The 20,521-nt window shown below is 37.7% G+C and overlaps 2 protein-coding genes across 8 annotated transcripts in view; one reads left to right on the forward strand and one right to left on the reverse strand.

Annotated features, from left to right (window-relative positions):
• Nucleotides 1-1,939: 1,939 nt before the first annotated feature.
• Nucleotides 1,940-12,588, reverse strand: LOC139981063 (F-box/WD repeat-containing protein 9-like). Of its 7 annotated transcripts, XM_071993223.1 has the most exons (11): nucleotides 12,249-12,588; nucleotides 10,394-10,975; nucleotides 9,670-9,809; nucleotides 8,699-8,827; nucleotides 8,048-8,160; nucleotides 7,379-7,470; nucleotides 6,209-6,357; nucleotides 5,641-5,754; nucleotides 5,202-5,291; nucleotides 3,987-4,150; nucleotides 1,940-2,165 (listed from the first exon to the last, which is right to left on the reverse strand). In XM_071993223.1, the coding sequence occupies exons 2-10, from the start codon at nucleotides 10,773-10,775 to the stop codon at nucleotides 3,998-4,000; spliced, it is 1,362 nt and encodes a 453-aa protein (XP_071849324.1). In that variant the 5' UTR covers nucleotides 10,776-10,975; nucleotides 12,249-12,588; the 3' UTR covers nucleotides 1,940-2,165; nucleotides 3,987-3,997. The 7 variants fall into 7 exon arrangements, with proteins under 7 accessions (XP_071849324.1, XP_071849313.1, XP_071849355.1 ...); XM_071993212.1 differs by having other exon boundaries at nucleotides 1,940-4,150; nucleotides 12,249-12,586; XM_071993254.1 differs by having other exon boundaries at nucleotides 1,940-4,150; nucleotides 12,242-12,586.
• Nucleotides 12,589-17,171: 4,583 nt separating this feature from the next.
• LOC139981094 (transportin-1-like) overlaps nucleotides 17,172-20,521 on the forward strand; it is a 43,779-nt gene continuing 40,429 nt past the window's right edge. The window contains exon 1 of the mRNA XM_071993275.1: nucleotides 17,172-17,310. Coding sequence (XP_071849376.1) covers nucleotides 17,206-17,310 — 105 coding nt within the window. The 5' untranslated portion in view covers nucleotides 17,172-17,205. The remainder of the gene's footprint in view (nucleotides 17,311-20,521) is intronic.

The raw sequence follows: 20,521 nt of genomic DNA on the forward strand, positions 1-20,521 counted from the left end.
CACCGGTTCAAAAGTGACAGCAGAGTTTCCTCTGCAATTACTGGATCCAAATTACACTCGACACTGAGCCACAAATGTTTAAAAAAAAGGCAAGGAAGTTCTGTTTGGCTATCTCACTTGACAGGCAGGTAAAATATTGCAAGCAATCTTAAAATGTTTGCATCTATTTGAGGTGCATTTGCAATGAAAATTTATCAACCTATTCCCTGACCAATCGAGATCTTTCTGACCTACTTTCCCAGCGATAAAAGAATAAGTTTCCATATCTCAAATTGTTTTGTAGCTTTTTTGTAACATCTGTTAATTCTGTCAGTTTCAAATGTGGTCAGATGGAAGACCAGAATATTTTTATGATTGAAAGTAGGACCAAATGTGTCCAGTGTCTTGTGTATATATATGGTTAGGATCTCTTGTTTAATAGAAGTTCTTGTTAAAGATGACCATTATTCTCCACGGGTATGCTGGAATAAGTGCAGGCAGTTCTTTTTTTGGTTTGTTTGTTATTGAACAATTCCTTATTGTATAGAATTAAGCATATCAGATCTTTCAGGAATGGCATTTGAAAACTTAAGGCAATGTTTGGGGCCCATGTCGATGGCCTTTCAACTGTTTGTTAATGTTTTGTAGCTTTTCTGCATGTTATTTTTGTTTTTGGAATGACTTAAAAGTAGCAACTTTTTTAATGTCGTTTCTTCAAAAAATATCGTTCAGGAATGTGAGTAGAATCATTAATTTATTACCAGTTTCATAATAATCGAGTTTGGTCAAGTTTTGCATGGGCTTATGTTGTGTTTGTATTCACTAGTTAAATGTAATGTAGCTTTCTCAAATAGCTAACAGTTTTATATTTAACATGCAAAGAGAATTACTTCGCAGTAGCATAAATTTAATCGAGAGATCTTGTAGTTAGTTAGATTTGTCAGTAGTAGTGGACAAGAATTATGATATATTTCATGTAAATAAATAATTTTTAAATGCCTTTGTGAGACAAGGTGGCCAATTTTCATCTGATACCTTGAATTCAATCGAGATTTTAAACCAAGTATTCTATATAATATGGGGATGAATATTCTCCCTGAAAGATATCAATATAATTTATAATTTTATTTTATTTTTGATACTTAATAGTATAACATGGCTCAATGATTAATGGCAATTTTCCAAGTTTCATTTTCTTATGTGGTGGGGGGTATGGGGGGAGAGATGGAAGATTGGGGGTCAAAGTAGAAAGTGAGTTATTTCAGTTTCATTTGGCTTCAAGAATTATGCAAAGAAGCAAAAATACACTTATGTTGTTACAAACACTTACGACAATACAAATATATGTGGTATATATTCTCCACCGGCCCCAGTGCATTTTGCAACAAAAATGTAAAAAATGCAGACAAAATATTACTCCTGTTTACTCATTTCATGTTAACGTGTGTAACAGTTAGGTAGGCTCTTAACTTAAACTCTATTATGGTTCCTGTGTGCAAGTTGCCCTTTGTTGCACAGCATTTAGCAATGTGATACCAGGACAAATCTAATTCCCTGTCAAATGATAATTTATTTTGTTTGCTTATTTATTTATTTCATGGTTCAGCAAGTTAGAAGGGATATTCCAATGACGGGTAGAATTAAACTGATAAAAAAGAATCATTTTACGAAATATTCATTTTGATAGCTTGTTCTGCTTCTCAATGTATGTTTTTTGGTAAAAATTCAAACAATGTATTATCTCTAATTCTTTGATCTATGAGAGGAAGAAGCAGGAAGGGGGGTTATGTTGGTGAGTGGGGGGATGGGTAGGGGGAATGTGTGGGTGGTGTTTGCTAATTATTCATTACTTTTGTTTATTTCATCTTGGTGTGTACATTTTACCCAGTCAAAAGAAGGAAAAGTCAATCATTATAATAACAGAAATCATCGATAGTAAATATGACAACGACGGTAACAATCAATTTTAATTCGCTCTTGTTATTTTATTGACTTGTTCTTCTGTTTATACATAACCTTGTCTTTGATTATTTTCCCTTCCATTAATCAAGGAAAAAAAACACAGAAGCAAACTAGAGAGCTTTCGACAACTTTTCAATAAATTAACCAAACTTTTCTTGTTTCTGTCGTAGGATTGATGACTGACGTCTTCATCAATGAGTGAGGTAGAACAGTTTCCTTTGCATCTAAATGGACACAATAAATAAATGTGATGAATAACAGGCCGACATTTCACACGGAATTGTTAGATTCTTAGTTGGTGCTCAAGTAGATAAAGCATGGTCCTTCAATTGGTCCACATCCCCTTCCCCCACCCCCCCCCCCACCTGACACACTCATTATTCCAATTATTTTCCAAGGTTGTATAATCATTTCAAAACCAAAGGGGTTGTTTGGTGTAGCCCATAAGCGACATCACAGATAACTTCACTCATCCGAATAAAGTGAAATAAACTACAATATTAATATATCTCATCAACACAACAAGCTACGAAGTTGGATCAATGTGCTTTGTTTTTTCTCAAGTTCTCTATTTACATATTTTTGAAATCCAACACTTTGTTATTCCCCTCTTTAATAAGTCATTCACCTTTCCACATGACTTATTTGAGCAATACTTTCAGTTTCACGACACATTCTAATTTCTTCTTCTTTTTTCTTAATGCTAAAATGTCACATCATTTATATAACTTTCCTAAATATTGTTTTTATATACAAAATTCTACAAATAAGAATTATCTTGAAGTAAAATTAAAAACTGAAAACCACATTCACATGCTAACATCACTGTTAAAATAAATAAACCATAACATATTTATAGCCTCATCTTTTGACGATCTGATCATACATGAATGCAAACAGGCCACACACTATAATACTTTTTTTCTCTAGAAATGCTGCAAAGATTAATTACTAAACTAAACTTAGAAGACCAGTAGCGAAAAATTACAACATCTCAGATACAGGTGTCGATTTGTGTGGGACGCTCATGAAATTTGTATATATACTGGCCCCTTGCTATGCTAGTACAGAGGTACTGCTATATAGTGTCTGTCTGTTAGACAAGACAGCAATTCTGTTAAAGCATTCAACTTCAGCCACTGGATCAGCCTTTAACGTTAAAGTCAAATCACATCATACCTTGTTCACGAATGCCATCGAGTCAATCTCATCCATGTTTGATGAGGAAGTTAATAATGAAACCAATCCGGTTTAAGTGATTGATGTGTGTTAATGATATTGCACATCTGTAGAGGGGTCTGGTATAACATTATGCAATCCTCTACTTAACCCTCCCCCTCTTCTCCTCCTCCCAAAATCTAATACTCAGTTTCCTAATGTCTAACTTTAGCAGGGATGAGCCTGAGGTAAAAGATAAATCACGGATATTTGCAATAATTGCGGTATAGGCTCCAGTTTGCGTATGCTACAGTGTGTTAGGATAATAGCTTTTGTCCCCGAGGTAGAAAAGAAATCACGGATATTCCGCGAATTCGCGGAAAAAGCTCATGTCTGCTTTAGGCACCTGTGCTAGCAATTGAACCCTTTTAACTGGTCAACTGTTGTATGATCATGGATTTTCCTTTTGCATTCACCCACTAGAAAGACTTCCAGAGTTAGTCAGACCTACCAATTTAGGGTAGGGTGGAGGAGGGGGAGGGTTAAAGGGAGGAAGATAGTAATGGTCAAAGAGAGGTCATTCTGGTTTGCCAGGTCATGGACAAGAGGTATCCCACCAAATTCACACAGTTACCTAAATATAGAAAAATTTCAAAATTCTAAGGGTGAAAATGAAAGGAAACATCAGTTTACATAAATAATTTAATTAACTGCATACCACTGCAGGAAGATACTATGAAGACATATTAGACTTTAAATAAATTTAGATATACTATGAGGGATGTAGAATTCTAAAGTGATGAACAAACTGGTACAAATTATCATCCATCCGATGATATTAATGTATAAATAACGACACGAGTAATAACCCCAGAGAATTTAAATACCGTGGTCGCAGTCAAACGCTCCAATTCTTTGGCCTCCAGATTCCAATGGAGACATCTCCACCAGCGCTAGCCAGGACGTTATTCTGCATAGCTACGGCCGTCACGTCCGCCGCATGGTGGGCCAACGTCGTCAAGGTGTCTATGGGGTCTGTTGGTGCATGGATCTAGAGAAGAGTAGGGAATAAAATAGGGGGTGGGTATAAAGTTCTTGATAAGAACAAAAGGCTAATATGTTGTGAAAACCCTTACTGCATTAGTGGATGGGTGATGGCGTATGCTAGATTTGATGAAATATGATGATGACATTTCAAAACAAAAATTGACTTGAAATTCAGATTAATTTAAAAAAAAATACTTTAATGCATGAGGTCAGAGAAGAATTTATCAAATTTATTTTTTATTATCAATCTTTCCAGATGTTGTCAAGGTAGAATCTGATAGTTGTGGGATAGGGATCATGTAACAGGTAGCTCAAGCCAGTGGTCAATGTTGTGACTGTGCTGTACTAGTGATTGCTGGCATTCTCTGGCAGGCTGGGTGGATATACACAAACCTGAGGTTATTCTTTTTATATTTTGGTCAAGAAACTCTTTAAAGATCTCTCGGACTTAATGAATTGCATTGTTTCTTGTTTTCTTTTCCTTTGAAGTGAATTATTGTTGCCATCGTTTGTAGCTATTCATGAAATTGACAAACATTTTTCATATTTTCATCTGCTTCACACTCAAATCAGAGAAGGGGATACCAAACCATTCTTAAGAAAGGGAAAGTGTGAGGGGAGGGGGGAGGGGGAAAGGCAGCACCAACCACTCATAGGAAGGCTACACAGTTGTCTAGGAGTGCCAGTGGGAGCACTGTATATTACCTAGGCCAATGTATCAAGTTTTTCAAAAAGTCAATTTTTCATTTTTTTTTTTTTTTTTTTTTTTTTTAAATTCAGCCCAAGGAACCGCTCATGGCGACCCTTGACGCCCTGTCTTGATTCAACCCATATATTTATACACTTGTATTGTGTGTAGGGCTGTCATCACACATTTTACTTGTTCTCAAAGAAAGACCCATCATCTTAAATACCGGGATAGAAACTTCAGGACATTTCCACTCTAAATTCACCTCAGAAAAATTGTGTCAGAGTTACGATGCTTTGAAATCACAAGCGAGCAAAAAATATTGATGCAAATGGGAGTTGTTAAGAAATGAACCGGGTAAACTCACTTTGATTTGTTTATCCGTAGCACAGGTACAGAGCCCTCCCAGATTATGAACCACACCGGTCAGTTTGCCACTGTGCCCCGAGTCATAAGTCTGGAGGAAGAGAAATTTCAAACATGTAATCAGCTTTTAAGGTTGTTACTACACCACTCACAAGCCGAATGGTTTGTAACTTACACTGCACGTTGGGTAACCACCCAATTTAGTTTAAGCTCATTTAGATATTACATTTCAGATGGGAAGACAGTGAATTTCTCCTAGTTGAAATACCCCCCTCGCCCCTTCCCCCTACCCCCTCACTTTGGCTAGCCAATGGTTCAAATGCACGACCTCCTCCCAGATGCAAGGTTCAATTGCTTCAAACTCCACCTCCTTTTATCTACTGAGTCACTAGACCCGTAGCACTGGCAGTTACAGACAGATGAGGATTCAAACTACTCACCTTCACGACATCAAAGAGACCGTCATTTGGATACGTCACCTTCAGCTGTCCACTCTTGTGGCCGGTCCACAATTGGTTATAACCATAGGAGAGAGACATTGGAAAACTTTTGAACTGTTCAATTAAAAAGAGAGGGGGAAAAACATGACTTTAAATAAATATTTGAATTTTTGTGTGAGAAACAGTCAACGTTGGAAAAAGAAAATAATTGAGTAACAGGCTAACAGTACAGTTTGGCTGTCACATTGGTGAGAATTTGATAAATTGCATGGTAAAGGCTCATTGGTCGACAGAAGCAACTAGTTAGCTCCTCAGAAGCAACATTTTAATCAACAAGGACACTACTTTGCTCAAGCATTATAAAGCTGAGGCAAGACAAAAAACAAACTTAAAACATTTTATATAGTTATAACTAATGAATCTTTCTTAGATTTAAAATTAATGTGTAAAAATGTTGTATTACCATTGATTGCCCGCCCAATACTTTTTTTTAAGTTTAATACTTGTATACTATAGTTAGCTATTGTTATATCCCAGCATGCCCTTTGCACTTTCAATCAGTGCTTACCCGATGTTCAATCAACACTTTGTCAGCTCTGCGGTCGAATACTTTGAGAGACTGGTCTTCACTTCCCGAGATCATGTACTTGTCGTCTGCTGCCAGGCAGAGGACAGGGCCGCGATGTAGAAACCACTTGGTGACGCTTCTACAGCTATCTGTTGGTAGCGACAAAGACAGTAATAGCATATAGTAAAACCAAAATAAAATAAAACTGTTAGCAAACTGCTTATCCACTAAAGAGCCTGCGTAGGAGATGGAGAGAAGAAAGAAAGAAACCAACAGGGGAAGAGGAGAGGTAGGAGATACTAAATTTTCTTCTGTTCCCCCTCCTTCTCCCCTTGTCACCCCCCCCCCCCCCTTTCGCTCCTCTTCTCATAGCTCTCTTCCACCCTTTTTTCTCCACACCTTTCTGTCTGTCCTTCTCCAGTTTATTCCCTACCACCTTCCCTTAATCCTCTCTTTGTCCCTCCATTGTTTATCTCCTACCTCTCCTCTTGCTCTGTTGGTTTCTTTCTTTCTTCTCTCCATCCCTTGTCTACTAATCCCCTTACATCTATCTCTTTGTGTTCACCATGCTCATTAACCTGCCTGTTTTCTGTGCATGTTTTTGTCCCTTCTGTTACTGTTACTTGTCATTTAGCCTCTGAAGAAAGATCCTGCTAGGATCGAAACGTAAGGCCAACTTACTTTTACACATATAGTAAAACAACAGAACTGCATGGCAAAAGTGAGGGAGGGAGCATGGGAGGGAGGGAGTGAGCAGGGGAGGGAGGGAGTGAGCAGGGGAGGGAGGGAGTGAGCAGGGGAGGGAGGGAGTGAGCAGGGGAGGGAGGGAGTGAGCAGGGGAGGGAGGGAGTGAGCAGGGGAGGGAGGGAGTGAGCAGGGGAGGGAGGGAGTGAGCAGGGGAGGGAGGGAGTGAGCAGGGGAGGGAGGGAGTGAGCAGGGGAGGGAGGGAGTGAGCAGGGGAGGGAGGGAGTGAGCAGGGGAGGGAGTGAGCAGGGGAGGGAGGGAGTGAGCAGGGGAGGGAGGGAGTGAGCAGGGGAGGGAGGTGCTATAGTTCAGAAGTGAAGGCTCTATACAGATATTGATAATGATTCAACAGACTGACACTGCACAAGAAAAATCAACATGAAATTTGTTAATCGTTTGCGATATTCTCTCTGCGAGCAGTCTCACCCCTTGGATCATATGCATAGATCCTTTTATCATACGAGCCGGCGATGATGAGGTCGTCAAGAAAGACAGAACAGAGGAAAGCAGATGGCCCCCTGATGAAGACGAACGAGAGAGACAAAGATGGAGAATTAAAACTTGTCATATTTATAGACAAAACCTATTCCTCAATAATTTACTTAATATCTCTTAAAAACACTTAAAAGAACAAATCAACAAATCTGTATCATAGCGCTATGGAATGTGGTAACCAGCTGCGAGATTATTATCGAGAGTGTAAAATATATGACTGTTCAAAGATCAACAAAAATGATTGGCTAATCAAATTTGATAAGTTATAAAAGATGTGAATACCAAAGAGTCAGTAGAGTTGAAACCATTTGGGTAACCCTTGTCCTTCTGGCCCCACCCCCGCCTCCACCCCCGACATTCCCCCCTTTCTGTTTTAGTTACAGTGAAATTGGTTCTTGCTGGAAAATATGATGCCGATATCGACGTTGTGACCAGAAAACTGAGCAAGAAAACAGTACCCAGAACATGTGGAGCAGTAAAACTCAGTTAGTAGAGAGGATAGAACTTGTCGACCTGAGGGCGCTGGTAACATCTACACTATTTATAGAAGTTGTCTTTATCCTTTAAAGAAAGTAAGAAAGCAAAAAACATAATCCTCACTTGAGCTTATGGAGTTCCGTTAATTCGGTATTTATGTCCCAGATCTTGAGGTAGCAATCCCAGGAGGATGAGCAGAGTTTGTTTCCATTGGATGATATGTGCCATATCCAACCCTAGAATAGAACCAGAAAGCCAACAGGTTTTAGTGAGTTCCTCGCCAGATTTTATAGGAGAACCTTCAATGGGTAGATGCACGCATGATTTTCAACTTTCGTTGATTTGCTACGAGCAAGGATACGAGCACTGATAAAGAACCTACATGTATCAAAATACAAAGTGCATCCAGATTTTATATTTTAGTGACCATATTTAGAAGGTTTGGGCCCATTATTGACCTCATATGACCTCAGAAAGGGGGTTCTACGTACATAACAAACCTGCAGTTCTTGAAGTTTGATTTCAGAAAACTGCTGCTATGGAGCTCACTAGATGGACTGCTTGTTATTAACCTAATTAGTCCAGTAATTTAGATTAATGAGCCTCAGATGTTAAACAGGTAAATTTGTTTCTAAAGACCTGAAAAAGGATATTACAATGCAATCTGCACTGTTGATAGTTCTTTCATGACTGTCTGCACGGCCATAAAAAAAAATATAAAAAAAAGTGCTCAAAAAAACTACACTCTAGCAAATCATGATTTGATTGTCACACCTTATGAGCTATTGCAGAAGCAACTTTAGATGCATTGATGGACTCCTCCCGGTTTTCTGCATCAAGCTTGGCCAGGTCCCACATCTGGATGGAACGGTCCCTGGAGCCGGAATAACAATACCTTCCACCCTGTAAAGAGCGATACGGAAAAGACATGGCTTCTGAAGCTGATCAAACTTTTATCAAGTACAGGTGCAAATATTACATTATCAATAATCCAATACTTAAATCAGACTTCATCACAGTTAATAGAAAACCAGCAACTTCAAAAACATTCATGTGCATATTTTGAGCAATGTATTGGCTATTCTGAACATAAAGCAATTTTGTCGGTTGCCAAAGAAAATGATTGCCTGCATTCCAAACCAGTAGCACAAAAAAAAAACCACAGCATGTCACATGCGCTTCATTTATTGGACTTTAAGTCAAATGTAAATTATGAGACCATCTCTTTATACAGTCCCTGTGCGACAGAACTGGGGAACCTGTCTGCATTGAAAACCAAAGCGTACACCTAGGAATATGTATCTCAGCAATGGAGGCTCTACGTTATTTATTACAAAATTGATCACCCACATATATGATAGACCCCATTTAGTCAATCAAACCCCTTCAACTGACCTAATTATAAAGGTCAATATATGCCAAAAGAAATTGATGTAATTTTTGTAAATGTTGTTATTGTGCTTCCTGGATTGCAAGTTCTGCTTTTTTCCCAATGTTGTAAATGGTTTTGCATTTTGAAATTCTATTTACGGTCAACAGAAATTCAAAACATTAAGAACACATTCAAAGATCATACAGGCAAAGTCAAACAGGCCAACAGCAAGATATTTTCATGTCATTGTAACTCGGGATGGCATGTATATGCAGTGATTACTGGCACAATGTTCCCTTCTTTTTGATCAGGTAACATTCGTTTTACGTGCCTACTGTATTTCTCCACAACTTTGATTACAATTAGTTCTCACCTCTGTTAAATGTACACAATCCACAGCTGCATAATGAGCTTCAGTCAAGGTGAAATGTTCTACAGTTTCTGTGTTGGTCCATAGATTGTGAAATTCTTCCCTCTGAATGCATGCTAATGGCCAGTCTAGATCTTCATCCTCTGTGAAAAGAAGGAGAAGAAAAGAATATGAAAACTTAAAGAAATTACAACATCTCTTAAAGGAAACAATAAACACTGCAGAGTTCGAGGGTTTCGGAAATTGGGGAAGTTGCAAAATATCTAATACCGACTCAGAATTAACGCACTTCATAGTCATGAATATTCACGAATTCAGTATTTATCCAAAAAGAAAGGCCAAAGCTATTGCACAGTTGTATGAGCTCTTGGGGAAGAAAGAAAAACATTAAGAGTTTTCGACAGAGCTCATTCATACAGGTTTCAATATGAATGAGCTCTGTCGAAAACTCTTAATGTTTTTTGTTAAAACATTTAGTCAAATCTAGATACTGTATTCCCATATTGTCAGAGTGCCTGGTCGAAAATTAATTATTAAATGCCTCAGTGAGGTCGAAAAGTGATGACGGTGACATGCAAGGTGCTGTACAGTCAATATTCAACAAAGGTTTATCCAATTTTGGGGTGTGGTCGTTTAACAGTGTTTATTCTCAGTCCATACTGTCCATAATATTCACCAAAAAAATAAAACCTGCCAAGTAGTAGATGAATTTTTCCTAGTCTCTTACCAGGAAATACTGGGTAACTTTTCTCTGATAGCTTCACAACCCTTAACCTCCATGTGGTGGTATCCTTCAAAAGGTGATAGAATGTTTTACAAACCAGGCTCAAACGGGTCAATACAAATCTTGCGTCTAGATATCCCAGTATGCAATGCACTATTTCTGGTGGTAGGTTGCTGAGCTGTCCTAGGTCGTACTCAAAACTTTCATAGTCGCTATGGTCGGACGAGCTGTTCAGATCCGAACATGTGGATACATCCTTAGAATTGTTGAGATCAATTCCCGCCGTTTTAGACGTAATCGGAGATAGGGAGTCACCAACCGAGGGTTCAGGAAGTTCAGAGGATGGGGATTTGTCGGTTGTTGCCATTTTCCCAGCTTCCTCCATGTTTTAAAAATGAAAAAGTTGTCAAGCCTTCTTAGAAGTTGGTTTTTGTTGAGTGCAGTCTGTTTTTCATAGGCACCATAAGCAATAATTTTTGTATTCCATATGCAGTGTCGCTATGTTGACCTGCTGTATCAGTGTATTGGTCAGATGTCACAGGTTGGGTAACTTTACCATCCCTCTTCCTCTACTGAATTTCAACTCTGAAAGACAAAACAAAAATTCATAGAAGAGCTCCAATCTTTGATTTGGGTTTAAAGGGTGTGAAGACTCGCGCAAAAAGAAACGTCTAATGCCCGTAATTTGACCTAGTTTCGAATGATGTGTTACAGAAGTGTTAGACACCACCATCGATCCCAGAAAATACACACACACAGCTTGCTACCATCCGTAATTAGACACAAGTGTACAGTCAGTACATACAGCTGCGGTCAATACCCACAGCACAGTGTACAAACAATACAGCGATGGACATCTCAGGTCCAGCTAAAGATATCAAGGTACCATTTTGTAGCGACACGAACAAAACGTCACTTGCAAGAAACGGAAAGTTAACTTTTTCAGATGGCCGCACGCGGTTTTGGGCGAGTCTTCAATGCCTTTAAATTTTGTGTGATTTTCAGGCCTCCAAATTTGGGCTAAATATTTACTGGCAACAATGCCAGTGGATTTAATCACTTGCCGGAAGAGAAACGAGGAATTGGACAATTTCTGCTAGTAGACTTGATAAGTTGGTTAACATATCGAGTCAAAGATCAAAGTCATAAATCATAATGAAATTCTAGGCCTGATATTAACCAAAAACATGTAATATTCACACATAATGGGATAACCCTCAACCCTTCAATACAACTAAGAGATTCATGTGGTAATAATAATTCTATTTAGTATTCCAAATGACAGAATTATCTAATACTGTTAAATCCAAGAAAGATTTTTTTTTAATTTAATGCAATGTTTTTGTTTCACTTGCAAACCATTTGAGCATATTTTATCATTGTGTAATTTTGGTGGAAGAAATTAGCCTACAGGTAGGTCTATTTTCAAATGACACTGTCAGCTGGAATTTTTATGATATACTTGTTACCTAGGCCTATCCTTACATCATCGTTTCCCTAGGTTACATAATTTTGCAAGATGATTTCTTTTTGACTGAATATTGTGGAAATCACACCTACTATGCGTTACAATGGTATTCCCTGCAGTCCCTGCATACATACTGTACCTGTATACTACATACCATCCAATTGTAGTATGATAGATAATACTAGTATTACTAGCCTAGTAATAACTAATTCTAAGAAAGGCTTGACGACTAGATATAGGATTAGGAGACGACCAGCTAAGGCTAGGGTAAGGCCTCTACAGTCTTAGTCTCTTACACTAGAGAAGCCTTACGTTAGGCAGTTTCCAAAATCAAAATATCTAGACCAAATTCGTATTCGATGATGCATATCAAATTTGCCTACCACTCACCTTGAATTACGATAGCTTGCTATATCTTCACAATCACCAGCTGATGATGTCCGTGCAGCGAAAGAGTTGTTTACTTGGACAGTTTGATCAGACCGCCAACACAAAGCTAAAAAATAATATGTAATATTGACCAGATACCTATATATATAAACTGTTGGATTATATCGGTCAGAATTTTCAAGAAATGTCATTATGTCGTAACCAATCTGTGTGTCAATTAAACTTCTTTCATCGCTTTAGCAAACCCTCCCTTTCCTTTTCTCAAAGTTCCATCGCTTGAGATATATGGGAGATATTATTTGGACGGCCTTGCATTTGGCTAGCATTCTGCTAGTCTGGTCAGTCCATAAACCATCTAATTGCAGGGCGTCATATGCTATATTTAGTAACGAATATGATTCATAACTGACACGCTGTTTCAATTTTCGTGGAGGTTTACCAGGGTTGACTCTACTGTCATATCAGGGAGTTGTTATGGAACAACTCCCTGGTCATAAACTGTCAGAAGAAAAAAAACGGGGGCAGTAACTCCAGAAAGGGAATTAACTCCTCTGATCAAACATGTCATATGTCCAATACCAATGCAAGCACATATATATTATAGGCCTACTCCGAAATTTGTATTAAATACTTTTATCTGCCACATGTCCGATACCAAATAAGAGAAAATACTATTACTACGAACTGTTATAAATAAGTTTTATTTGCCAGATATCCGGTACCAAATAAAAGAAAAGGCTATTACACCAATATTGTATAAATTACAAACAGAACAACCAACACCAAAGTTAAAAACAACTCTCTCTTAGTAGTGGAATATGCCAACCAGGTATGAGAGAGTCGTTAATTCCTGGCCCAGTTATAATGGGATATTCCGGTTGCTGAAGTTCATTGTTTGTCACATTTTGGGGGAATTTCCTGCATCTTCAGGTCACTACAACATCCTATAATAATGACATATGTTAAATGCATCTGGCAACGGCAGATAAGTGGAGGGGCTCTGTCATGATGACATCACAGACTCGCCTATGCTAGATATAATCCACTGTCTGGGGTAAGGTATAGTTTATAAATACATTCAAACAACCAAATATTGGGAATCGAAGCACGTTAGCTTCCAACTACTAAGATTGCAGGTAGTGTATACCTCGTCCATATACAATACAGTGTGTTATCATTCATACCGGAATGACATTGTAGGACGGATCGTTGTGTGTTCTGGACAGTGGCAAACCTAGGATAGTTAGGGGCCCAAGCGGATCCTTCGTCACCCCGTGCAGGGGATGCCGTTCTGGGGTGGGGTCCATGGGAATTCGACCGGTGTCCCCCTCCTCTTTGATAAATTTTCGTTTATATGTAAAGTGGCTAAGATGCAAAGCAAAAAGCAAAGCTTTGAACTGATTAGTTGTTTAGGAATGGTACACGAGGAGGACTGGACTCCCCCCCCCCCCCGGCCTCCCATTAGTACGCTACTGGTTCTGATTCAAACTACTCTTTTGATACTATACATTGGCCCAGTTGCCAACTTGGGCGAATCTAGACGTGGAAAACCGGTTACCAGCTCCTCGAAAGGTTTCGCACCAAAAATTTAGCCACAAAATAGAATTTCTTCAACAGAAGCATCCATCACCCTGTAAATAAAGTCATTGAAGTTGCAAGAAATGATTTTATTAGAATTGCAAAGAATATATATATAATTGTAGAAAGCTCATCTCCCTTATTCTAATAAGCCAACCGCTATCAGCCTCTTTGCAAGTAACACAAAGAGCCATCTTTAAGACATCCTGCTATACAACCAGTTTCACCTGAATGCTCCTTTTGTTTTTAAATTCATTTTTATAATCGCTGCTTTTTTGTTATCAAATTCGCTGAAGAATTACAATCTTTGTTATGATATTTCTACCGTCCTTTCAATCATTCTCTAGCCGATGTTTCCTCATTTGTTTCTTCTTTTTTAACATTACTAGCAAGGACTTCCGACCTGCTCAATTTTTATATCGATATTAATCGCTTGAATGTATACTGCAATAAACTGAGACAGATTCAAGCAACTCCCTGATAGACGGTATACAAATACATATAGTCGGAAATTTTAGCACTGACTTCTATCGAGCCGCGCGCGGACATATAAGTTCCTTACATTTTCAAAGTTGGAGTTATACGCACCGCCGCTAGAAATTTCCGAGGGCTTCTATAGTAATGATGTCCCAGGCCGCCTTTTCTGTGAAATCCTGGATTCTTCACTGTCTGGCAAACTCGTTTACAACATTCGTAGTGGGCTTTTTTGGGGTATTACCCATATCTCACATCGATATTAATGATAACTCAATACTTAATCCTTACAGAATCAAATGTCAAGTAAAAGTACCTGCTCCTGAAAAAAAATCATTATCATGATGTGTGAAATTGTCACGAAACTAAAATCAATTTTCGTGACAATAATTAGTCCACAGCTATGGTTTGCACCACAGACTTAGCAAGTTTCGGAAGTATACGAGGAGTTTGCATTACCAATTCCTCGTCTCATTTCAACACTGGTGTTACTCCTGAACACCTTAGGTGATTAACTGAGTTTACAATGAACTTGGTCATCTTGAGGGTGAACCAAATTGAAAGATATTCCTGGACCGTCACGATAATCTTCATGTCGGTTTATAATATTGATACTTCTTAAGAAATTAAGTTAATTAACAGTAATCTCCGAAATTGAGCCGTTTAATTAACACGATGTTCATATTAACATGAAGGTCACGATCAGGCTATACCACGTAATACGGTGGATGAGGTTTGCACGAGCAACGAACGTCTCCCACAGGCAGGGGCGGACTCGGTCTTAAAACCGGCTCTGGCATTTTTCATCTAGACCGGCCCATTATTCATTGATGTGTTACTTACATAGTGATCATGCACCGTCCTGTGGGAGGGGTCTAAGGGGGTGTATCCCTCCCTATTGAGATATTTGTGAAGTTGAGGAATGCCTAGATTCAAAATGGTGCTATATTTCTCAGTTTTGTAGGTTACAATAATCCTTTAAAAAAGACCCAAAAATAATTTTCCAGAAGCAACACTTAATTGATTAAACTGAGAAAAGTTAAAAACGTTAACAAAAATAGACAAATATATATGTTTTAGACTGGATTTTATTTAGTTTTTCAAGCATTTTGTGACAACATGAAAACTATGGAAGTGTCAAGTTTGGCCAAGATCATTTTTTTTTCCACATACATCAACATGAACACCTCAAGATGTTCGTCGACGAGTAACATTCGTCTAATTTGATAACCAAACACCCTACTGTATGTGGGTCATTTTTATTCATACATAATCTCTCAAGAATTAGCTTCTGAGTGATATCCAAATAAACTAAAAAGATTTTAATTTTTATACTTCTTTTTCTAGAGGACGAGGTGATACATAAAATCTGTATTCTCTGCCAATCCTATGTATATGTCGGAATGCATTGGTCACCAATCTTGTATACCTTGTCATTAAAATATTAGCACGGACGGGTTGCGAATAGCACGTTCTTTTGTTACGAACTAACCGACTAACTAACATGGTGATTTCATGAGCTGATTCCTACAGTTGAAAATATATTTCTACACAGCCCGTCTGTATTTTATTAACTACTGTGAAAATGGGAAAAATAGAATTTCAGATATCTCGAATTCAATTTCAGATATCTGCAATAGAATTTTAGATATCTCGAATTCAATTTCGGATATCTCGAATTCAATTACAGATATCTGAAATTTACCGATTAAATGTTAAAATGGCTTTCCATACGTGCCATTTTAACATTTAATCGGGAATTTATGCATATGCATTTCAGATATCTCGAATTCAATTTCAGATATCTCGAATTCAATTTCAGATATCTCGAATTCAATTTCAGATATCTGAAATAGAATTTCAGATATCTCGAATGCAATTTCAGATATCTGCAATAGAATTTTAGATATCTCGAATTCAATTTCGGATATCTCGAATTCAATTACAGATATCTGAAATTTACCGATTAAATGTTAAAATGGCTTTCCATACGTGCCATTTTAACATTTAATCGGGAATTTATGCATATGCATTTCAGATATCTCGAATTCAATTGCAGATATCTCGAATTCAATTTCAGATATCTCGAATTAGAATTGCAGATATCTTGAATTCAATTTCAGATATCTCGAATGCAATTTCAGATATCTCGAATTAAATTTAAGATATCTGAAATAGAATTTCAGATATCTCGAATTCAATTTCGGATATCTCGAATTGAATTTCAGATATCTCGAATTGAATTTCAGATATCTGAATTAGAATTTCAGATATCTCGAAATCTATTTTAGATATCTCGAATTCAATTTCAGATATCTCGAATTCAATTTCAGATATCTGAATTAGAATTTCAGATATCTCGAAATCTATTTTAGATATCTCGAATTCAATTTCAGATATCTGAAAAAAAGAAACAATTTCAGATATCTAAAATTCCCGATTAAATGTTAAAATGGCTTTCCATACGATCGTTTGTCCCACCTTGGATTAACTTCAAAATGATTGCAGGAGATTGGGTAAATGATTATAAATTACCCAAGAATCTGAATAATGGCGTTTGGTCGCAATCTAAGTTCTTGAATCAGGCTGTCCGAGTCCTTCACTGCCAGGTCAGAATTTGGGTTGTTGCACACTCGAGTCATAGTCCTTGAAAAACGGACTCGTAAGATACATCACAAATAGAAACCAATGTCTTAACGTGAAGGAAATTTACAGCTTTTTCTAAGTTTGATGTTCAGTCGTAATTTCGTATGTTTTTTCCTGAAACCAGGGAGTTGTTATGGAATAACAACTCCCTGCTGAAATACCAAACAACGTGCGTTATAACCTATCTACCCGCCATTTAGTTTGAACCATTGATGGCGCCCTTCATTTTCGAGTGAAAAATTTGTCATTACATTATAATATGGCTTTCTCGTGGCAGCCAGATCAAGCAGGGCTCCAACAAATTCTGCAATTATTGCGAGAATCTCAAAGTCCAGACACCGAAACTCAGCGTGCAGTACAGCAGGTATATTTTTGACTTAATTTGATAAGTTTTATTGTTATAACTCACCACAAATACGAAATAATATATGTTTCGCCACCACCCTCAATTGATTTAAGCCAACGTAGGATTGCTATCCTAACAGTATGTTCAATGGCAAAGCTTATGTCGTATATAGCGAGACGTTGTCACGCCAATTATCGTCTCGCCTAACCCATAATTACTAGTCACGAAATGTTAATGTTCGTTAACGTTAGGTTCGTTTACTCCTGTACCACTGATATTTTAGTATTACCGTTTGTTTTAAACGTACTGGGCCTAGTCTGTATGGTTTCAGACTGCGGAAAAAAAGCCTTCGGCCTGTACTAAATTTGTAACGTTAATACAGTAGGCTAGGAAAATCAACTATTTCGAACAAGACACATGTAGCCTAGGCCTAACCTAGACTTAATATGATTGAAACCAAGCTAGTGTTAGCATAGGCTAGCTGAATGTTAAGTACGGGCCTCAGAATATATTATGCTATGTTACTAGTTTTGAGTATAGTGTCATGCCTTGGAGAGGTCTTAGGGCCTAGCTCATTTAAAATTCAACTTCTAGTAGGCAAGCTTAGCAAAGGGGGTCAAGTATGACCTTGAGTTAGTGTAACTTATAGTTATACTAGGCCTTAAGTTAGGCTAGGCTTTGGCAGCATTTCCTTGATGGCTTCTAATGTTCGGCCTATAGTTTGGCATATCAAGGTAAAGTTAGGTGCAGGCTATGCTTAACTTTTCCTGAATTTTCGATGAAAATACAAATAGCAACCTTCCTTAAAGCCTTTTTTTTATAGAAAATATTGTCAACGCTGCTGACCTCAAAGAATTGCCTAAAACAATTTATAATCACAAGCCTAGATATTCAATGTAAACCAAGGAACTGCTTAACTAAGTTTGGAGTAATTGCAAACTACCAGGCAACCCGCAAACAACACCTTACGAAATGGTCGCTTCGCTGTCACTTTAGGCTAGGCAAACTTTTGAGCAACATCACTCATTGACAAATTGCTTTTGAGAACAACTCAACATACATGGTTTACAGCTTTCATTTGGCTTCATTGCCAGGGTTAATTTTCGTGTATTGGCATTTTGTACAGGATTTTTTTTAAAATGTTAGCAAGCCCTGTAGCTCTGCTGGCTACGTTATTGGATTTAGCATTTCAGCCAAATATGCTAGATACATGAATCAGAAAAATTATGCAAAGTTTGCAATTTCGTTTGCAAAAACTTTTAGGTAAAATCGTCAGTCCTAGGAAGTTATATTTACTATTATAACTAGACAATTGAAAGCCTAAAGACAAACTATTCAAACTTGCTGTATCTCAGTAATCAGTTCTCTGCCATTAAACTGGTTACCTACCATCAAAGCACATCAATGTTGTTTCATCATGAAAGGTAAATTTCTCATTTGTTGAATGGTAGGGTAATTAAATTAATAGTGAATGATAGATTGAAACAAGGTCTTATGTTGTTTTGGTGGTTTACACATTCATCATAGACATACAAAATACATACACTGTAAAAATTTAAATAACTTAAATACCTAGTACTTTCAGTTGATTATGATTGAAGCTAACTATTTTTTTGTTTGGACGGACATACTGCATATTCTGTAGCTAAAATGTAGGACATTTGCAAATATACCACAAATCCAAAAATAGATATATGAAGAAACATAATGAGAGATATGAACTACCAGAGGCAGTTTGTGTGACAGATACCTGAACCCCTGAATAGGCCTGTAACAATAGGCAAAGCCTTTGGAATGAAATCAGCCGGAAAAATTACCCCAGAGTAAAAACTCTTCGAAATATTTGAATACTTCATGATCCGAAGCAATTCATTTTGCAAATAGAAATGACAATTCATGTGAATTAACAAAATCCATGAGAGCAAACTTCTGCTAAGCATAGTTGGTTGATGGAAATCACATTTTTGTTTTAATTATGGTATGGAAGAGCACGGCACATTTTTAAGAAAATGTTTATGATTGTCCATAGGATTTTTGGTTGTATAAACGAAAGCAAAACTGAGGTATCCCCGCTTTTTAAAGCAACAAAATCTGGGCAATTAGGTGTTTTGGTTTCAATGATGATCATAACATTTGCATTCATGATGGCTTATGTGTTAATGTATAAGTGTGTGCGTTTGTAACACCCAGCTTGTAAACAAAATATCTGAAGAAGTGAAATGTCGGCCCAATTTCATATTTGGTGTGTAGAGATTACCACATTGAGTTAAAGAAGTTTATTGTTTTTGTGGAGGTCAAGGCCTTTGGGGTCAAAACGGGTCAAATTGTAAAAACCTTGTAATCATGATATCTCCAGAAGGTAAGCTTGGGCTGATCTCATATTTGGTGTGTAGAAGTATCACATTGAGTCCAAAGAGCTTTTGATTTTGGTGGAGGTCAAAGGTCATTTGGGGACAACAGGTCAAATTGGTTTTTTTTATTTTTTTTAAAGAATAGATATTTTTCCAAGTTTGGTTTCAAGTGTTGAACACTTACGGCATATTTATAAGCTGTTCGTCCATCAGACAACCTAAGCAGGGTTTTAGGTTGTCCGACATGTCCGACAACTGTTAAATTTGAGCCCCGTAGAGTGAAGTGCTACGTTTATGAGGGTAATGTCGCTTGTAAAGTTTTGTCCAATGCCCGCATTCTTTGGAATGAATTCAGTTTGAATTTATGGTCTGACAGACAAACTTTTTTATTCAGACTATGGTAAAACCCTAAAAGACAGCAAATATGTATAAGGTTACTACACTCACTTGTGTTTGCCAGAGACAAACGCAGGATTCTGCTTCCTATACACAAGATTTTAGCCAGGGAAACAAAATCTTCAAACGACTTTTTCTTTTCGAGAAACAAACCCCTTCTTTTCTTCCAATCCTACAGATATATTGTTTGCAAAATCAAACCAACCAATCGCAAGTTGTTAAGAATTGGTAACAACAGCATATTGCATCTTTTAGCCCACCCTGCCCCTCTTTCATCCGCCCTTGTAGCTCCATGCTTGACCTTACAGCAATTTCACCAATAACCAACTCTTCAAAAGTCCCTGTACCTACAGTGTGCAGATCTCACGCTAAATTCCATGCAGTTCATTACTGCATTTACATAGGCCGGTTTGAGCCACAGTTTCAACTGCACATGCACAAATCGTCAAAACCTGATCCAACATTTACCCGGGGTGTTTTGC

This window comes from Apostichopus japonicus, chromosome 2 (assembly GCF_037975245.1).
Source record: "Apostichopus japonicus isolate 1M-3 chromosome 2, ASM3797524v1, whole genome shotgun sequence".
Taxonomy (NCBI): domain Eukaryota; kingdom Metazoa; phylum Echinodermata; class Holothuroidea; order Aspidochirotida; family Stichopodidae; genus Apostichopus; species Apostichopus japonicus.